Raw genomic sequence first — 20,936 nt, 5'->3', positions numbered from 1 at the left:
CATCTTCTTTAAAATGTATTGCTTACTTCATGCCTTGGACCTAACCTGTGAATCCAAAGAAATTTCCTTGGTTGAAAATAAACTTCCGTGGGAAAATTGAGGAGATCTGAGTATTTGAGAGATATGTTCCTATTTGATTATGACAACATCTGTTAGTGTTTTGGGAATTATGTAATTGCAAACTTCAAAATTAGTTTTTTGTTTTGGTTTGGTTTTTTTGTCAGCTTTTTCACCATAAAATATACTTTTATTTTCCTTCTTTTTCTATTTTTGCCTATCTTAAAGAGCTTCTTTTTCACACTATCTTCGTCATTAATAATGGTATGTTACAAGTATACCTCCATTTTAATTATGTTTTTAAATCAGGAAACTGTGTAGTATGCATTTGTTCCAGCAGTTTCCATTTACTTTGCACAGTATGCTTTTTTTAACATGCAGAAATACACTTGATAAGGCAGGAAGGGCAGAAAAATAACACTTTAAAGGCTAGCATCACTATGGGATTGAATACTATGGATTTTTCTATGGAAAGGCTTATGGATTTTAAAAGAAACAAACATCTTAATTTTTATTTGTACCTACTGAAAGCATTACTAAATGTTAACAAGTATTTTATGAAAACTTCAACAGAAATCCACAAGGGAAAACTAATACATTGTTCCATCTTTCCCTCAGGCAAGGTTAATGTAACTAAAACACATGATCGTTTGAGATCAGATTTTCAAGTGTAATAAATAACCAGGACTTATCCAGTTGCTTTGAAAAACTTGTCTGAAAAGTTGATACTTGTATAAAAGTAACCAAGTACTGTCATAATACTTATACCTAAGAAAACTCAATACATGTGAAAATGTGAGTCAAAATGCCAAATACACATGCCTAAACACAGGAACTGTTTTTTAGAGGTACTGAATCTTTGATGCTAACAAGTTCTAATCACCTGTGAAAATCACACAGAAGCATGTACATAGCACATAGATGAATTCACCTTTATGTTCCTTCTTTAAAAATAATACTACATGACTTAAAAACTTACTATGATATTTTACAATTGTAAAAGATAGATATTCAATTTTTGTTACCTCTATCACTGAGATTTTCAGATGACTTCTCCCACTTAGGGAAGGACTGCAATGAAGAAGGAATAACTGTGACCATGTGAGAAACAGACCTCACAACAACAGCATCCTGTTCAAAGGATTTCTATCCTAAACAAGTGTTATCTTGTTACCTGAGAATGTGACTACAAGAATGGAGGTATTTCAGCATGTTAGAAAACATGAGCTGGTGAAAAAGGAAATGAAGTACAATTTCCCTGGTCTAAACAGGTATTTGTTTCCTTCTTGATGACCTACTTCACAGATGGCTTCATATTTTATATGGTTGCTGTTTATTAAATCAACTAAGCCAGTTCATATTCAAACTCAAATCCTTCTGCAAAGGATTTGAACCAGATCTAAAACTCATGATCACAACAAGAAGAGAAGAAGAGAACAACAAGAATGGGAAATATGTTCAGGAATTTGTAGGCTTCATTACTGAGGAGCTCTCTTGTGGCTTGTTTACAGTAAAGTGTTTGAGGGGTAAGAGAGACTAAACTCAGCTGTTTCCTTTATTCTTATGCTGTCCCTGAAAGCAGTTAAGTGGAAACCAGTGTTTCTGTGACCAGGCAGTCAAGCTTGTAACAGAGCTGGGGAACACTGGAGACCTGGGAGGAGTGGGACACCAATTCCTGGGTCGCAACACATTCACACTGAGGCTGTACTGCTCAGAAAAATAGTTGTCCAATGTGAAATCTGTACTTGGAAATGTGCGTATGGTAGCTGGTACAACCAACAATAGTCACTGGACAAGTCCATTGGAACTAAGCAGCATGTGAGATTCAGCACCTGGATCTCATCAAAGGAAATAAATATCTGCCCAGAGGATAAAGGCAGATGGAGTTACTCATAGATCACTTCTCTGTGTTCCTCTTTCCAGAACAGTTGTAAGTTCCTTCCTGTTTTTTTGCTAGATATTTCTTTACTCTCTTTTTAAAGCTTGTATGTCTTGAAAGTACTGAGTCAGAATATATACAGAAGCATGTAATATAAAAAATAGACTTTAGTTGCAGCAAATGAAAATGCTAACTTGGCTAAAAAGTTCAGAGACAAATTCTAGAATTACATGGGGTTTTTTTAAGCTTGTAAGGAAAAATAGTAGTAAAGTTATAGATCTACCCAGAAAGCTAGAAAAAGGAAATTAATGGCATTTAAAACTGGAAAGATCTCATGCCTAATGTTTTTGCATGTTGAGATAAGATTTAAAAGGTAGATTTCTAAGGCTAAGATGATGTTTGTTTGCTAGAATACACTCACTTTCGAAAGGTGGATAGATCATCTGGTAGTGAACATTCAAACCAACATGGCTAGATCTTATTTTTCAAATGTCAGATTTTTTTAATTCAGTATGTTTGAATTCACTATATGCTTGTTATTTGATTAAATAGAAATAAAAGTATTTCTTAAATGAGACTAAAAAAAGAAAAGTGTTTAATAACTACTAAAAATCTAGCGTGTGAATTCACATCATGCAAGGTACCAAATGAAAGGAAACTGTAGGAAACAAATAATTTAAATAACTGAAATAGACCAAACTGATCACTCTTTACATAAGATGTAAACAGTGCTTCTCTCATTCATCCTAATTCACTCCACCCACTTTTGCTGCTTGAACTTTTCTAATGTTTTTTACCACTCATCTTCCACTAACCTCACTGTTTCCTGACTGCTACCCCAAGTGCCTCTTTCCCTGTTTTCCCACCTTTCCCATTCCCTATTCCCCTCCCTTTTCTTTTCACTCTCTAATTAGCTGTGCAAATTAGGAGAGCACATTTTCCAAAAATATAAATGCTACTCAGCAGTAATAACAATATGCCTCCAGATTGTTTTCGGATTATTCCAAAAGCAGGGTTTAAACTCTTACTATGGAGGTGGCTGTGGTTGAAATACAAGTCTCCCAGCTGCAATGACAACAGACTGGAAACATTCTCATCCTAATGTTGGGGGATATACATATTTCAGTATTTTTGGCCTGTGTTTTTGGGAATATATCATTCCGTAGAGCCAAACTCTTGAACTGTTTTGAGCATTGCTTCCCCAAAACGGCAGTAGTGCCATTCCATAGCCCAGCTGAATGCTGAGTGTGGCTCTGCTTTACCATTAAACTACAGCAGAGCTGGCACTGTGCTATCCTAACATTTGCTATTTTATTAACAGATAATTCTGGGTTTTAAGGCTCACACTTTCCAATGCAATACAATGGTTTTGTTGGAAAAAGTAGTTAAAAACTGTATTTTTCTCACCGTAACCAGTTCAAGGAGACTTGCAGCATTCTCCTTTTCCTCTTCTGTTCTTGGCTCTTTTACATTAATCTCTTCCAGCTCATTTTCCTGCTTTAAAATGTTGTCTATATATTCCTGGTGGAACAATGAAAAAGAACAAGAAAGATGCAGATGTTTTCTTTGCAGAGGTAGACTTAAGGGGCACATATATAGAGAAAAGAGTTTGTCGGAGTAATGGACGTATAGGCTTCTTCTCAACGTCATAAAGGCCCCTTCTGTGAATTTGTGTGAATGGGTTATATAGATATCTAAAGGTTTGCATGGAGAAGTAGTTTTTAAAAAACCCAACAGGTCAAAGAGAGGAGTACTTGCTGAGAAGGTAGCAGGAGAAAGCTTACCATGGACTAATCAACTCTGAAGACTAGTGAGACTACTGAATCTGCAAGAACTAATATACTAAGGACATCAAGAGTCTGCTGAATCTCTACCAGGCCACTAGCACACGTTAGCATCCACAATGAACTGTGTGACTCGGACCACGTCCAACAGCTATCTAGACGCTCCTGGTGCATCAGTGTGACCTCCTGCTTCTGAGTAGGCAGGTAGGTTTGGTCTCCCCACTGTTGCACCAGCCAGGCAAGTACAAGCGCGCATGCAAGTGTTTGCTAAACTATGCGAGTGAATAAAGGAATGTGATGAGTAAATAGCTGCTATTAATAATAATAAATTATATTATTAAGATCAGCTTAATGAATAAAAGGTGTTCTAACAAACATTGTGATCTGTATTTGCCTCCTGTTTGACCTTCTGTTAGGGAAAAGGAAATTTACAACATCATAATTGAAAAATTAGGTTCAGAAAAAAATCTGAAGCTCTGTTTTTAGACAGATGTTTACTTTGCCAGAATCACACTAAGTGCTACAGAAAAGAACACTTTTCTTTTCCCACACTTCTTTATGCTTTAGATCAGCTGGATGGAAAAAAAGGGTCCTTACAGAAGGTTGTCCTAACACACCACTCTGCTAGAAAGCTACATGCAGTACCAAGCTTTATGAATAGAAAAGGTTTGCAGAAGCAATCTGTTTCCAGTTCCAGTTCTTTTTCATTCCTTTATACCTCTTAAATCTTAAAGAGAATGGAGAAAGGAAGAATACCTTTTTCTTTAGATCTTGATTTAGTTCTGACAAAATGAATTATTTGGCTAAAGATACCTCTTTCTGGAAAAATCCATTAATTAAATATTGATATATGAGCAATCAGGATATTTCCATTGCACATTAACGCAACTATTACAAATGTTTTCTCAGTGCCAATAATTGCAATTCTTCCTTCCCAATGTAACAAACAGCATTCTTCTTTCTCTAAAAGCCAACAACAGATCTGAACAATGGAGAGATTTACCTTGGGATTTTGGAGTGGAAATTTTGGTTTTGGGATTTTGGTTGTTTTTTTTATAGCATTGCCTTTGAAAGATCAGTATGCAAATTAAAGAATCATTTTTATATATTTATAGACTGTAAAAGGGTAAAATTTAATTCTGATAGACTGGCATGTCCCAGACGTGCCAGGGCTGAAGAGCTGTCAATGTTTTTCTATTGCAAGCATGTCTTCTTTGAAATGTAATGTGGGGGGTGGGGGGGGGAATCTAACTGGCTACAACATGCTACTACCTTCACAAATTTCACATGCTGTTAACTTTCAAATTCAGTCTGCAAAGCCATCATCAAAATATGTTAAATGAATAAGTTATAGAACACATGGATTTTGTTATTCTCTAATTGGTAAGTAATAATGAGATTTTAACTCTAAAATCTCTTCTAAGAGCATCTTCACAGTGTGAATTAAATAAATCAATGTTTCATACAAAAACTGAGAACTATGAAGCTGCTGACAAGGATCAACTGCAGAACTTTCAGATTCCATCTCCGAACACTTGCACATGAGGTGTAGCTTGCACCTTGTTATGAACCAGTCTCTCATGAGGGATGGACACATGCTTTGTCAGAAGGCTACATAGCTATTTGCTAGACATGGATAGAGTGACAGAACTCAGACTTGAACCTGGAAATATTCTGTACTGATTTATGAAAACAAACACATAACCAAAACTAGAGCGTGTTTCAGTGACATGGTCACCAAGTTAACTGTAGAATTACGGTGGGTTACAAATTCTTGTACAACTTTATAGATTTAAGTTTTTAAGGCTTTGTGAAGGAAAACAAACCCTAAGCAAAGTAAAAGTAGAGTAATAGATATCAATATTGTCAGAAAGGAAACTATTTGTTTCCTTTCTGTGTACTATCTGTGATGTGTACTGGACGGGATCCCATGTATGTACACAGAAAAGTAGGTTCCACAAGAAGTGAGTGAAAACAGTTGAGCTGCTTCAGAAATACACTTGTCTTAGAGCACCTGTCTACGTATGAACTGTTGATCTTCAAAAGTAGCAGAATTTTTGTCTCAGGCATATACTGCAAATTCATGTCACTCAATTTGTCTGTTCTCTATTGCTCACTGGAAGAATGAATAAATGTGATTGTACTACCTTAACAGAAAGCTGCAGCTTTTCTCTTAGTTCATCACTGAGTGGCTGATACTGGAATAGCTGACGGATTTGCAGTTTATTAGGACATTTTCGCACAGGTTCTGGCAAGCATGTCTGCTCTTTGGATCCAATGCAGAGACCCCTCCAAATACATGTCCTGACTGAGGGATCTGTGATCTTCCTCTGAACATAAGACAAGAACAAGCAAAAAGAGCAAGAGGCTACTTATATTACTGACTAAATGCAGATATCGGCAATATGTGTCTCAGCTGAAAAGCACATGCTCTCCTTATAGCATCATAGATCTGGACAATTAAAGTCAGTAGATTCTTGGGCACAATTTATCCATTCTAAAAATTCTTCATCTGGCAAGATGAACTCCCCTTAAAATTGCTATATCACCTTACTGAGAGTAGAAGCCACCCAAGGTGACCATGTTGACCACACCCAAGGCTGACACAGCCTGCCCCCTGCTTTGCCTTCTTAATAAACTGGACTTAACAATGTCACATTGTTTAGAGTTCCATTCCCCCCGTGACAAACATCTATTGCTTAAGCAGCAAAAGACAATTTTGAAACAATTATACCTCGAGAGGAGAAAATGTGTCCCAGGTTGTTGACTGAAGATTTGGAGGAACAATACTCTCTGGTTCTTTCTTCATTACCCAGGGGGATGCTTCAGCCAAAGGGCGGAGGATAGTAATACTTAAAACACCTAGTTCAAAGACACATTTTGCTAAGAATCAGTTCAAATCTAAGAATGATGGACAAGTGTCTTAAACCTCCAGAAAAAAATACCTGCCTAAGTATAAAAAAACTTTATTATCAAGTGATAAAACTCCACGTGAAAATGTGATACTCATGGCTACAGATAATATCGGATCATTAAGGTGATTATAGAATAGTTGGACGAGTTTGGATCACTGAGGTGATTATGGAATAGCTGGACAAGTTCAGATTACTCAGACCACGTTTAACAACAGACTGCCTATGCTACTTTCTTTGAGTCTTGGGTAACAGCTCAGTTGTATAGTGTGTGGAGTATCCCAAAAAAGGAAGAACAGACCATTCATACATCATATTCAGAATATGCATAATTCTTCACTGTATTTTATATTTCAAAATCACTGGATGGATACAAAATCACCAGATGGATAATTAGAGATTATTTATTATCTCTTTTTATTGTTCTGATTAATTTTCATGCTCTTGAAAATATTTTTTCCAACCCAACCCAAAAATCTACTTAATCTACTATTATCTACGCCATAGGTGGCCTTCAAAATGGACATGACCACTTTGTCACAATGATACAAAATTGTAGAGCCTTGGTGTCAAGGCAAATAGAGCCAGTATTGAGAAAGGTAGAGTATGAAGTCTGGAAAAGCAGATGTGCTACTATTACAAATGACTGCTGGTTGTGAGCATGTTTTCTTGACTGGGATTTTCACTGGGTATGTATCTTCTCCATCTTCCTGATCTTTTCACCTTCCCTATCTTTCTGTCTCCTTCAGTGCCACTTCTCTTTTCCTTTTCCCATGGCAAAATTATTTCATTCGATTTATACAATGGGGAACTGGTCATTATTGTGAATAGAAACAGCATTTAAAAATGTGCAAAACCTGGTAAGAGTAGTAGGTGGGAAAGCTGTTCCTCATGCGTACGATATAAATCTTTGAGAAGAATGTGTTAGTACTTTACGGCTTGAAGCAAACTATCCTCATCATCCCCCCATATCCAGGACAACCATACATTCCTGTCTTTTTAAAGATATATTTATTTTCTTAGGATCTACCTGTTACACCACAGTGTATTTTATAGAAACACAATATCTCCAACTAACTTTACTATGATAACCAATCATTTCAGGATGTAACTTCTTGTATTGGTACTACAAGGTGGTTGGTGCCATGTACTATTGGCATCCCCTATTTCAGTCATATTTTTCCAGCTTCTTAATAACATATATTTATGCTTTCCAACAGCCAGACTAAAGGTCAACATCAGAGTATGATTGTCTTCATTGATAAATGGAGCTATATGATTAATGAAGACTCTGATACATTCAATGTTTTTTGATGGTAAATACACAGAGAATCTATGCATTTGGTAATTGCTTTTGTTTGCATGTCTAAGAGCGGATAAAGATATGCCAGTTGTTTGTTCACTTATCCCTTCACAGTGTCATTCAGTTAATTCTCTGCTTCCCAGAGAATTCCTTTTCCACAAGCTCCTTCTTCCCCATGCTTCACTGCCAGAAGTGTGGGCACCTCTCTATATGGGGAAAAACATTTTCAAATTTCCTGTCCAAATAAGAGTTTTGAAACTTTTGACTCCACCTTTGTAATTATTTCTGTTATTAGTTTGTTGGAAAAGAAATAACATTTTCCTACCTGGACGTTCTTGTACAGGATCCTGCAAGACAGCGACAGCAGGATCACTACTGACTTCAGCAAGATACTTGTGTACATCCCTGCTCCGCAGGAGCTCAGTTCCAGAACCATCCGCGTAGATGATGAAGAACCTACACAGCCAGCCACACACATTGGATTGTATCAGGCACAGAAGGCAAGATGTTGGCAGCGGGGTCTGCAGGGCAGCCTCTGTGAGGAGAGGCCAAGGGCTGCCCCGTGCTGGACACAGACAGTCCCAGCCAGCTCCAGCAGACCCACCGCAGGACACAGCTGAGCCCCTCAGCCAAGATGGTGGTGCCTCAGGGAAAGTGTGTGTAAGAAAGGGAAAAATGCCACACGGGCAGCGACGAGTGAGGGAAAAAGTATGAGAAACAGCCCTGCAGACATCAAGGTCAGAGAAGGAGGAGGGGGAACAGGTGTTCCTGGTGCCAGAGCAGAGATTCCCCTGCAGCCTGTGGAGAGGACCATGGTGGAGCAGATATCCACACTGCAGCCTGTAGAGGAGACCATGGTGGAGCAGGTATTCCCCTGTGGGCCTGCAGCCTGTGGACAGGACCACACTAGTGCAGGTGGATATTTCCTGAAGGAACTGCAGCCCATAGAGAGCCCATGCTGGAGCAGGTTTAATGAAAAGGACTGCAGCCCACAGGAAGGACCCATGACAAAGCAGGGGAAAAGCATGAGGAGGAAGGAGCAGCAGAAAGGAGCTGTTACTGACTGATCGCAACCTCCCATCCCCTGAGGCATCACTGCCTCAACTCCTGACCCTGACTCCCTGGGGTCAGGAGTGAGGCAGTGATGTTGAGCCCGAGAAAAAAGAGAGGGTGGGGGAAGATGTTTTAATTTTCATCTTTGTTTCTCACCATCCAACTCTATTTTAATCAGCAATAAATTAAACTAATTTTCCCCAAGTTGCATCTGTTTTGCCTGTGACAGTAATTGGAAAGTGATCTCCCCATCTTTATCTTGACCCACGATCTTTTGTATCTTATTTTCCCGCCTTGTCCTGTTGAGGAGGGGGAGTGAGGGAGCAGCTGGGTGGGCATTTGGCAGCTGGCCGAGGTCAACCCACCACACTGATCAAATCCAATGGCTTTCAAACTGCATTCTTTTCTGGATGACAAAAATGACAAAGTACTGTGATCACACGACAAGAAAATAAAACTCCAAGATGACGACATCAAATGTGCAAATACAGAGTACTGAACAAAGGAAGCGCAAATCTACAAACTCTGTACAAATACAGTGTAGTGAAGAAAGAAAGTGTAGACCTATGAATCCAGTGAAGTTTACCTGGGGACATGCTCATCATAAGAGATAGGTTTGTTAACTTCTGGGAGTGCTGATGCTGAACTTCTGTCTTCCTTGTCGTCAGAGCCAATGCTAGGAACATACACAGATGTGCTGCCATCAGCCATGACCTATAATAGAAATTATATAAAATGACTTGAGTTACATGATACATTTAAAACAGTAACTTGCTGCTGAACTGTAATATGACCTAGCCCAGTGAAAGAGACAGAAAAAACATATTTCAGGTTGAGCAACCTGGAATTCACAGGAAAAAGAAATGAAGAAAAAAACTGAGAAGATAGTGAAAAAAGCAAAACAAACATTTCTAGAAAGACATGTCATATCATAAATGCTAATCTCACATGCTGATATTTAATAAATGCTCAAAGGATTGTTAGTTGTCAAATGGGGCCATCCATGCTTACATTCCATCTTCAACATATATATCTGCAGACATCAATAGGCAACTTCATACAAAAATACTTGCTGGTCAAGCCAGGTAACTGTATACTCAGGTACTGATGTATCTCTGTGAGGTATATATGTATCTATGTATATACACCTACACACACAGATACACACAAATATATACATAATTATATATATGTCTATACGCTAATGTTAGTTAATAATTACATAGTACATACATATAAACTCATATATAGCTATATACATAAATATAAATGTATGTATATATATAAAAATGTGTATATACATCCAGGGGTGTGTATGTATATAGGTATATAGATGAATGTATGTATAAATATATATTCCTATATATACACACACACTTACATACATGTTGACATATGAAGAGATGTAAATTATATATATATCAATATATATACACACACATATATTTATCTACCTACCTATATATACCTGGTGTATATATGTATATATAAATATATACACATCTATATACACATTGATATATGAAGAGATATAGATAATTATAGATACAGATTATATATTTGTATCTATCTACCTATATATACCTATATATATATATATATAGGTGTATATGTATAGAGGGGTCCCTTTTTAGGCATTTATTCACTTTAAAAATATGGTCTCAGATAATCTTATGATAATACTGAATGAATTTCTACAGTATTTCCTTCTTGTGATTATTAACTTATGTGCCATTAACATATGTACACAAGGTATAATAATGCCTCTAATTCTTAGTGTATTCAGTTGAAGGACAGATACCGTTGGAAGATACAGTTTAAACCACAGTGATTCAAAGGGCAGTCCATGAAATGAATCTGACACACCCAGTCCACACCCATTTCGCTGTAGTCTCAGGTGTGACTAGGACAGAGAAAGAACCAATCCTATTACACCTGTACCTGGTTGCCATCCCTACCAACCACTAATCTCACCTTTCTTACTACACCCCCCCATATCCCCTGTGATGACTGCTGCCACAATAATTTCAACTGCCCCATAGCCTCCTCAGCCTCCTTCCTTTTTTCCCCTAAGTATCAGCTGAGAAAAAGCAGGATGTGCTGATGCCAAGCAACTTCTGTGCTGCTTTGAATTGCATTGATTTTGTAGGTATCTTTGAAATTTCTAGCCCTCTGTTGATTAGTTCAAAATTTGTTAAGAGAGAGATTGACAGATACTATAGATTTATATAAGCACTGTTTCTTCAGCCTAGGAAACCAGGTTAAAAACTGTATTATAATGCACATGTCCAGTGGAACCTCAGTGCTCTTTCACAGAATCTGGGAAAATGGTAATGATTACAATTGCAACAAAAGAAAGTATACTCTAAGGATGTCACATTTAGAATCTTTAATTAGAACCTTTAATTAGAAAACAGTATGTAGGTCACGGACACTTAGATGATGTTTCCTGAACTCAAAACTAAGTACTAATCTAGCTCAAAAATATCTCTTAGGTGTGAAAGGATCACAGCACAATCAATATGACTTTAAAGACTGAATCATTCCTTTCACAACAATATTTGCCTTACCAGGCAGATTAGAGTGTTTCTATGGACCTTCTGAAAAGCAAATATCCTCTCTTATTTTTAATCCTCATTTGCAGATACGATTTTTTGCTATAAGACAAGTCATGCTAATTAAGGTAACTTTACAGGTGAGGTAAACTATAGACCACGTGTTTTATTTCAATCTCTCTATAAAGGGGGAAATATCAAAAAAGGGAAATCCATCACATCCTCAAGAACATTTCAGAGAACTGACTCAGGAGCTGTTCCTTCTGGCTAGCTAGGCTACTTTAAGAATAAGTACTACAAGGCTAAAAGCTGACTTTGAGAGATGTTTACAAGATAAAATTACTTAAAATGCAGAAACTTGTCTCCTTCCATGTATTTTACCTTGAAAAGATTTCCTTCAGGATCCATCATCTCACAAACAGTGCTGGAAGTGTGTTTCATAATGTATCTCCCTGCTTGTTTCTCTTCTTTCTTGCTGATGAAATTGTAAACTTCATGGGTATAAACTGCTGAGCAATCTTCATCAATGAAAAGAGAGCCTGTCTTGATGGGTAAAACCTATCACAGTAAGAACAGAAAAGTTTCAGTTCTGAAAGGTGAAATCTTCAGTTTAGAGGTACCATGAAAACGAAGAACAGATGCAAATCAAGAGGAGAGCTCTCAGACCTTTACTACTGAATCATCCAGTTTTGAGGGACTAGAGGGAGAGAAAGAAGGAATACGAGTTCCAGGCATTAGGCTGATGTTAGTCTCTGTAATATTTTCTTTAACTTCAGGAAATTTAAGCTTGTGATTTAAATATACTACACAGTTGTGAGGAAATATCATAGAAACATAGACTACCTCAAGTTGGAAGGGACCCATAAGGATCATCAAGTCCAACTCCCTGCTCCTCGCAGGACTACCTAAAACTAAACCATAAGACTAAGAGGGTCGTCCAGATACTCCTTGAACTCTGACAGGCTTGGTGCCATGACCACTTCCCTGGGGAACCTGTTCCAGTGACTGACCACCCTCTCAGTGAAGAACCTTTTCCTAATGTCCAGTCTGAACTTCCCCCAATGCAGCTTCATTCCATTTCCTCGTGTCCTATCGCTGATCACCAGAGAGAGGAGATCAGCACACGCCCCTCCGCTGCCCCCTCTTGAGGAAGTTGTAGACTGCGATGAGATCACCCCTCAGCCTTCTCTTCTCCAAGCTGAACAAACCAAGTCACCTCAGCCAGTCCTCGTAAGTCTTGCCCTCAAGACCTTTCACCATGTTGGTCACCCTCCTCTGGACACACTCTAATAGTTTGATGTCCTTATATTTAGGTGCCCAAAACTGCACACGGTACTTGAGGTGGGGCTGCACCAGTGCAGTGTAGAGCAGGACAATCACCTCCCTTCACCAGTTAGCTATGCTGTGCTTGATGCACCCCAGGACATGGTTGGCCCTTTTTGCTGCCAGGGCACACTGTTGACTCATATTCAACTTGCCATCCACCCAAACCCCCACATCTCTTTCTGTGGGGCTACTCTTCAGCCCCTCGTCCGCCAGTTTGTATGTATAACCAGAATTACCCCGTCCCAGGTGGAGAATCTGGCACTTGCTCTTGTTAAATTCCATACAGCTGGTGACTGCCCAGCTCTCTAGTCTATCCATATCTCTCTGTAAGGCCTCTCTACCCTCGAGGGAGTCCACAGCTCCTCCTAGTTTAGTATCTTTGTCAAAGTTATTTAATGTACATTAGATTACTGCGTGCAGATCATTTATAAACACATTAAAGAGCACTGGCCCTAAAACTGAGCCCTGGGCAACCGCACTGGTGACTGGCTGCCAGCCTGATGTAACCCCATTTACTATAACGCTTTGAGCCTGACCCGTCAGCCAATCGCTCACCCAGCGTACTATGGACTTGTCTCACTGTGTGCTGGATGTTTTGTCCAGAAGGATACTGTGAGAGACAGTATCAAAAGCTTTGCTAACCCGCCCCCCGCCCCTCCTTCTACTGGCTTCCCTTGGTCAACTAGATGGGTGACATTGTCTTAAAAGGAAATTAAAGTAGTTAAGCAGGACTTTCCCCTCGTGAACCCTTGCTGGCTATGACCAATGACTGTATTGTCTCTCAAGTGTTTTTCAATAACTCCCAGAATAACCTTCTACATAATTTTACCAGGCACTGAAGTGAGACTGACAGGCCTTTAATTACCAGGGTCTTCCTTCTTACCCTTCTTGAAAATTGGGACAACATTTGCCAGCTTCCAGTCAAATGGGACCTCTAATATCTAAATATTGACAGAGTATAAAAGAGATGGAATCACAGGATTTGCGAAGGCTATAGAAAAGGGAGATAAAACAGTCAAGGTGAGAGATGCTGATAGCAGGGAACTTGAAACACAAAGATACATTTCACTGTCACAAACTAAAACTAATTCCCACCTGATATGTTCCCTGTGGCTTTGCTATAATAGATGTCCCATCTCCAAAGATGGTACAACAGGTACCGTCCTCACAATTTGTTATAACAGTAGCAAACTCAGGATTCTCTACTTGTATACATTTCACCTTCCTTGTGATGGCTTCCGAGGGTTCATCTAAGAATTAATACAGAACAACTAGACAGGAGCACATGAACCATGGAAAAGTCTATCATAGGATTCAATTTGCTTTTTCTCTTATAAGGCTGGACCTTTATCTCCTCAGTAAAAGACTCTCAGACTTCATAACATCCTTTATCACATAATTTTATGTTAGGTAAACAATATGCAACCTTCAAATTTTTGGACTGTGCACTGAATATAGAAAAATCCAACAGCAAAAAATGTCTGTAACCATCTGTGGCTGCTGTGGTCAGGAGAGTACTCTAATTTATCAAGTACAGCACTAACCGTAACGATCTGGATATTTGCAACATACAAGTTGGACCACTGAAATTTTTTATGCATGTGATACGAGCTCTAACATGTGAAGAAATTCCTTTTCAGCAGCAGAAGTCAGGGAAAACAGATCAAACTGGTATGTTAATCTGGCCATTGCCTTTCCATTGAATAGACAGACCAGTTCAAGGTCATTGTTTTGATTTTTAAAATCCCACAGGGAGGTGTTCCACAACCAGAACTTTCTACTGTGTTTGAACACAACAGTCCTGACACCCACACAGTAAATATACGCTTCACGTTAATTACAGAACTTATCCAGCAACTGAACTAAGCACACAGAATATACTGCCAGCTGGAAGAAACACAGATGACCATTAGCCCCACTTATTTCAGGTGAATGTAGTTTCACTTCTACTAGGTGTGGCATTTTCTACAGCCATATTCAATCAAATTTTGAATACCTCTGAGGCTGGTGAGTCCATGGCCTCTCTAGGGAATATGAGGATGCCCTGGTCCTTATACATCTATTCAGTTAAGACTCAAGTCAGCTTGCTTGTTGTATCAGGGTAGGTGGAGAGCAGGCAATGAACATATCAGAACTTGGGCACAGTGGTCTCACGGTGAAGGTGGGTCATGTAAGTATATACATGGAAAGAAGGAAATTTGCTTGTTTGCTACAACGTAATTTTTGCACTGACTACTGATGAAAAAAAGACCAAGCAGACAAACTAAGGCTAGACTGCACTAGTGGATTTCTATCTAGGCTATTGGTATGAGCTTTCTTTAGTATATTTTGACAATTATCTGCTTCACAAGATATAGCAGACATAAGTGCTCCCCTGTTGATTTTACCTGTTTCCTCGCTATCCTCTGGTACAAAAAATTCTTCACAGTTTTGATAAAAAGTCGTGATCCTAGTACCATCAGCATGATCTACTACTCTGCTACCATCCAGCTTCTCGACAATTATCACTTCATCGTCTCGTACAGTCATAACCTGAAAGAATGAAGGAATACTCATTTATATTAGCACTGTGATACTTGTAATGGCAACAACAGTAAAACAAGGCACTGAAACTCTGATGAAGCTAGAGTACTGCAACTTTATCTACTTCAGAGACTGGGGACTTGCATTTTCTTCAAAATCTAAAGCTTTTGCATTAGTAACAGTGTAATAACACAACCTGTAGGATATATGTTCAAAGAACAAACCCTACAACTTATATGATGGCAGCCCTGTCTCTTAGTTTAGTAGACAGTGCTATAACAACACAAAAATAGTAATACCGTTCCATCAGCTGGGTCAGTTGCCTGATAGATTAAGACTGGCTTCAGATCCATTCTCTTTGCTCCCTTAGTGCCCACTCGAATGCCTGATGGAGTAGTTGTTATCCAGGTTCCTGCCTGGTTCTCCTTAGGTTGCTCAGAATTAACAGTATTTTCAAACAACTCGTCCTTGTTTGGGTGTGATATACTGTTTCTGTCACTGCCTTTTCCTGCAGAAACAAAAATTTCTGTATATCAGACTTGGTATTCTCTAAGGCAAAAGACAAAATCAATAAAGTGAAGAGTTTCTGTGAGTATTGGTTTTGACAGAATTGAAAGAACTATTTATTAGGCTGGAGGAAAACTACAAGTGCTGTTACTCAAAGGTGTGCCCTTGAACTAATCTTATTTAATGTGTTCATTAATGACACAGAAAAAGTAAACAGCATGCTAATGACATCTGATTATGAAATTACTTCAGAAGGGACTATCAATGCAGAAGAAAATCTGAATGGAATACTGAAAAAAAAAAGCATCCAAAACTGTCCCATGAGCTTGAAGATTAAAGTAATAGGAATTTGATACAGTCTATTAGAATGACATTTAATGCAAAAAGGAATAAAAATAACTTATGCTTCAGACAAGTTTGCAACAGTAGAAGAAAAGAAAGACCTGGAGGTATCATCTATACAGAATGACTACAAGTTATCAGTGTGAAAATATGGTGACAAGAAAGGCAAGCACAACCATATGGCGCATCAGAAGAAAAGGGATGGAGATTCCATTGTGAAAGGTAATGGAGAGATCTTAAGAATGTAATAGAGAACTGTGGTCTCCCATATTGAAGAAAAGGAACTTAGTCTAAGTGTATGCAAAAGACAACAGCATAGTCCAGAGAGGAGTCTACAAGGCTTACAGCCTATATATCCGGGGGGGGGGGGGGGGGGGGAGCCCAAGAGAGATGAAACTTTTCACTATAAATTTGTCAAGACTAAGCAGTGGAGAGGAAAGGTGGGGGGAAAAAGTGATCATAAATAAAGGATAAGGAATAAAGTATATACACTGGCCACAGATACTGAGACTGAAAATTAGAAGACGGTTTGTCAGGGAAGTTCTCAAACATCCTTCCAGTTATCCTAAGGAATATCCTTAGAACAAGGACTGGACTTGATGACTTGAAAGTCTCCTTTTTGAGAGACTTTTCTCTTTGGCAGCAATTTTTATTCACATACTTCCAATAAATTATACGTTAATTTTATGACAGGTCATAATTATTCTTTGCATGAAGCAGCACTGACAGTGATCTTGGACTACACTCTGAGGTATTAAGTAAACTTTTATTTGGTTCTTTCTCAGCCAAAAAAAAAAAAGTAAGAATGGTTATATTGGGACAGACCACAAGTCCATACAAGCAATTAATAATGACCAATAGTAGGTGCCTTGGAATACATTCAATTAGAAAGAAAAACATAGTAATTCCTCTGTGAGAGAAGCATTTCTCAATACCAAGACTAAAAACTGTGTAACATGTAAGTAAGGATTTGACACTACTGTAGTCACAAGGATTTCTTTTAAAATACTTTGTGTTGAATCACTCTGCTACTGATGTAGTTCTTACACACCCTTTTTCTTATTAGACTCCTAGCACATTAGAAGAAAAAGAAAACTGGAGTAGGAGAGAAATGATTTTATATGAAGGTAACAAATTAGCAGTTTGCAGCAGCTGAGTACAGATAAAATTGCATTTTTACACTGGCAGAAATTTCAGACTAAAGAAATATGCCCTTTATTAAGTATCATCAGCCCTGCTAACTTTAAATCTGTCAAAAATACTGGAAATGTTACCTTTCTTCATGCTGGTCTCAGGTGAAGGCTCTGATTCTGGTAACGGTTGCATGTTATCTGGAGTGGTAGGTGGTGGTAGGACAGGGCCAGAATCAGGACTCCTACTCACTGTGCCATCAGCAAACAGAATCTACAGCAATCAAGGACATACTAGAGGCTAAAATAACTTCAGACACCAATAGAAAGTCTCAAAAGAATGTGTCACAAATGCAATAGTCACTAGAATACTGTGGGTGATGGAGGGAAAAAAAGTAAAAGACTCTCAGAATGAATACAAGAAATAAAGAAGCTATCTCAAAAAGGACTGCTAATTGCTGCAGTTCACATATATAATTAATTGGGACTGTAGTAACAAATAGGCATTATAAAAGTAAACAGTAAAATTATTCTTTGACTATTTAAGTGGTCAAAGGTTGATGACTTTTTTTTTTGTAGCAGTGGTAATGCATCTGTATCACCATATTGATCTGTATTCAGGTATTCCACATGTCTAGGATGGCTGTTAATTTTTTAGCCATCAAGCCAGCTAACAAAAAGAAGTCATGGTTATTTATTTTATTATACCTGGTTTCTAAGATCTATTGTCCATTACACTCAACTCTTCATATGCATGTTCCCTGTGTAGCAGGGAACAATTGTCCCTGAATTCATTTACAAATAAAGTACAGATGTTCTAGGGAGAAGACAGTACAATGTGGAAAACAAATGGACAACATATAGAAACATCTCAAGAGTTACAGCTACTGTAAGGTAATTCACCATTTCTTCTTTTTTGAATGCTTATCTATATACAATACATTCTTGATGAGTCACAAACATTAAGTTAATATAAAGAAGGATGCACTCATAAATTGCCTATACAAAGACTATGGTACAATTATGCTGGGCACATAAGATCTATATTCTTCTGTCAGGGGACAGTATGTTGAGAATATATAGACATACAACAGCTAGCTTCTTTGCATACTTCTGAAATGGATATGTTTCTCAGAAATCCTGGCTAAATGATTTAAGATCTAATGTAATGAATGAATGTAAAGAACTTGTACTAGGAGTTGTGGTCTACTTAGAAAAAAAACTTGAGGAAATAAGGAATTATTCTGGCAGTTTCTGAGCCAAAATAGATACCTCCTCTTTTCATCTGTTTGCTAACTATGCATAGAGTCTTAGACTTTAAAAAGACAGTTGCTTGTAGATTGATTACAGTATTTGCAAAGATGGTATCTAGCCTATAGCACCTACAAGGTACCAGAATTCTGGGCAACCTAAATATGGGTAAACAAAGAAGGTACTTATGAATATAAAGTCTTTTTGATGAAAATTTAGGATACTAAAGGTGTCTGCAAGACTGAAAAATAGTTCAGGTCTTTTCTGGATCCCATATGACTGTTTAGATGACTGAAAAAGTATATGGATGCTTTTGTGTTGCCATAAATACCCAAAGCCCAACTAATCCACACTTCAGATGTTTAGGTTTCCTGGGAATGTAGTACTCAAAACCATATTCAGCTATTTCCTAATCCCAAAATTGCCTAAAATCTTCACATGCTTAAAATTTTCATCATTAAAGCTCCCTATGTGCCTTAAGTTCTGATTCTGAACAAAGCCATGAGCATTTTAGTCTTGACGTGACTGGGTAACTCAGTGGTTACTTAACTCCTTCACCTACAAACTGGACACTTCTCTATCTCGGTTGACAAGCACAAGTTCAAGGGTAATCACACACACAGACTGCTTTCAATGAATTCTACTAAACATACCTGGGTAGATCCATCCATCATGTACTTTATGACAGTTCCTTGACTGGTGATGACCCTTGACACCTCTTGTTCTGTTTGCCTTGCCACAGATGTATATAGATGAGAGTTCTTTACCTTTTGGGGATAACTCTGCCTAACCAGAATTTCCAGAGTAGGCTGCTTGGCCTGTTCTCTTTTGGTGTCTTCATGCTTTATTTCACCTTCTGTAACCTCATGTTCCTTCTCTCCACTTTCCATAACCTCTTCCTCCTTTGCTTCATTTGCTTTGGTCTCACCTTTCTCAGCCTCCTCTTCCTTGGCTTCATCTGCTTTGGCCTCGCTTTTCTTTACCATCTCTTTCTCAGCTTCAGCTGTACTGGCTTCACCTTTCAAAGCTGAAAACAAATTCTGAATTACTTAATACTGCATAGCACACTTTCAAACAGTGCTAAACACCCAGCATCACGGCATCTACAGAAGGTATGCAACTTTAGGTGAGTAAGACTAACCCTCCTTGGCTTCCTCTGTAATCCACAGAGTAAGGGACAGACTCTGTTTTTCAAAGAACAATTCAAAGCAGTCTCTACTCAGAAACTCTGAATCTTCCTGTGGAGGTGTCTGTCTTTCCAAATGAAAACAAGGGAAATTTGAAGATGGATTTATGACGGATGCTGAACTTCTGGAAGACTGACATTAGGTGAGAGGAATTTCCTAACTGCCCATAAAGGTGAAAATAGTCACTGAGTTTCACCAAGTTTGAGTTTGTACAGAAACTGAAGTTAGATATTTTGTTTACTTGACCAAATAAGGTTTTTACATTAAATTATGGGAGTGTGTTGAGTGTGCTAATGAGCATAATTATGGTAGTTGTGTCAAGAAACTACATGTATGTGTCCATAATTGCTCTGTTCACCTCAACTATTCAAGATTTCAACTCATGCTCCTTGTCAAACTATGTATGTTTGAAAACCCTCTGCATCCTCTTTACTTCGTACCAGGTTGATCAGAGCACATTTACCCTAAACTGGCAAAATGTGCCAAGCTGGCTGCATCCGCAGGGGCATTACTAGCAGAGACAGAGATGTGATCATCCCACTCTACTCAGCGCTTGTCAGGCTGCACTTGGGAGTACTGTGTTCAGTCTGGTCCCCACAATTCAAGAAATACATGGACAGACTGGAGAGGGTCCAAAGGAGGGCCACAGAGATGATCAAAGGCCTGGAGAATCTGTCTATGAGGAAAGACTGAAAGAGTTAGGTCTCTTCTCCCTGGAGAAGGCTCAGGGGGTACCTCATCACAGTATTCCAGTACTTAAAGGGCAGCTACAAAGAGGACAAAGGCTCTCCCTTCACAAGGAGCCACATGGAGAAGACAGGGGACAATGGGTACGAGTTGTACCGGGAGAGGTTTAATCTCAGTATAAGAAAGAAATTTTTTACAGTGAGACCAGTCATTCACTGGAACAACCTCCCCAGGGACATGGTAGAGATTCCACTGCTGTAGGTTTTCAAGATACAATTGGACAGGGTGCTAGATAATCTCATCTAGGCTCCCTTTTCCACAAAAGGTTGGACCAGATGATCTTTTGAGGTCCTTTCCAACCTGGTTCTATGATTTTGATATTAAAAGGAAAGAGATGTCCAAGAAGAAAAACAAGGGAAGCTTTTACTAGCAATTCGGGG

The 20,936-nt window shown here is 38.5% G+C and overlaps 1 protein-coding gene across 1 annotated transcript in view; it reads right to left on the bottom strand.

The window, feature by feature from the left end:
- Positions 1–20,936, bottom strand: part of SPAG17 (sperm associated antigen 17) — a 115,125-nt gene that overhangs the window by 14,870 nt on the left and 79,319 nt on the right. Inside the window, exons 26-37 of the mRNA XM_075493024.1 lie at positions 19,276–19,649; positions 17,516–17,645; positions 15,692–15,900; positions 15,257–15,401; positions 13,965–14,119; positions 11,925–12,101; positions 9,575–9,702; positions 8,261–8,391; positions 6,455–6,582; positions 5,868–6,050; positions 3,344–3,457; positions 1,083–1,128 (exon numbers count right to left, since the gene is read on the bottom strand). Coding sequence (XP_075349139.1) covers positions 1,083–1,128; positions 3,344–3,457; positions 5,868–6,050; positions 6,455–6,582; positions 8,261–8,391; positions 9,575–9,702; positions 11,925–12,101; positions 13,965–14,119; positions 15,257–15,401; positions 15,692–15,900; positions 17,516–17,645; positions 19,276–19,649 — 1,920 coding nt within the window. The remainder of the gene's footprint in view (positions 1–1,082; positions 1,129–3,343; positions 3,458–5,867; positions 6,051–6,454; positions 6,583–8,260; positions 8,392–9,574; positions 9,703–11,924; positions 12,102–13,964; positions 14,120–15,256; positions 15,402–15,691; positions 15,901–17,515; positions 17,646–19,275; positions 19,650–20,936) is intronic.

This window comes from Mycteria americana, chromosome 1 (assembly GCF_035582795.1).
Source record: "Mycteria americana isolate JAX WOST 10 ecotype Jacksonville Zoo and Gardens chromosome 1, USCA_MyAme_1.0, whole genome shotgun sequence".
Taxonomy (NCBI): domain Eukaryota; kingdom Metazoa; phylum Chordata; class Aves; order Ciconiiformes; family Ciconiidae; genus Mycteria; species Mycteria americana.
The sequence above is the reverse complement of the archived record's forward strand: the minus strand, read 5'-3'. Positions and strand labels throughout refer to the sequence as shown.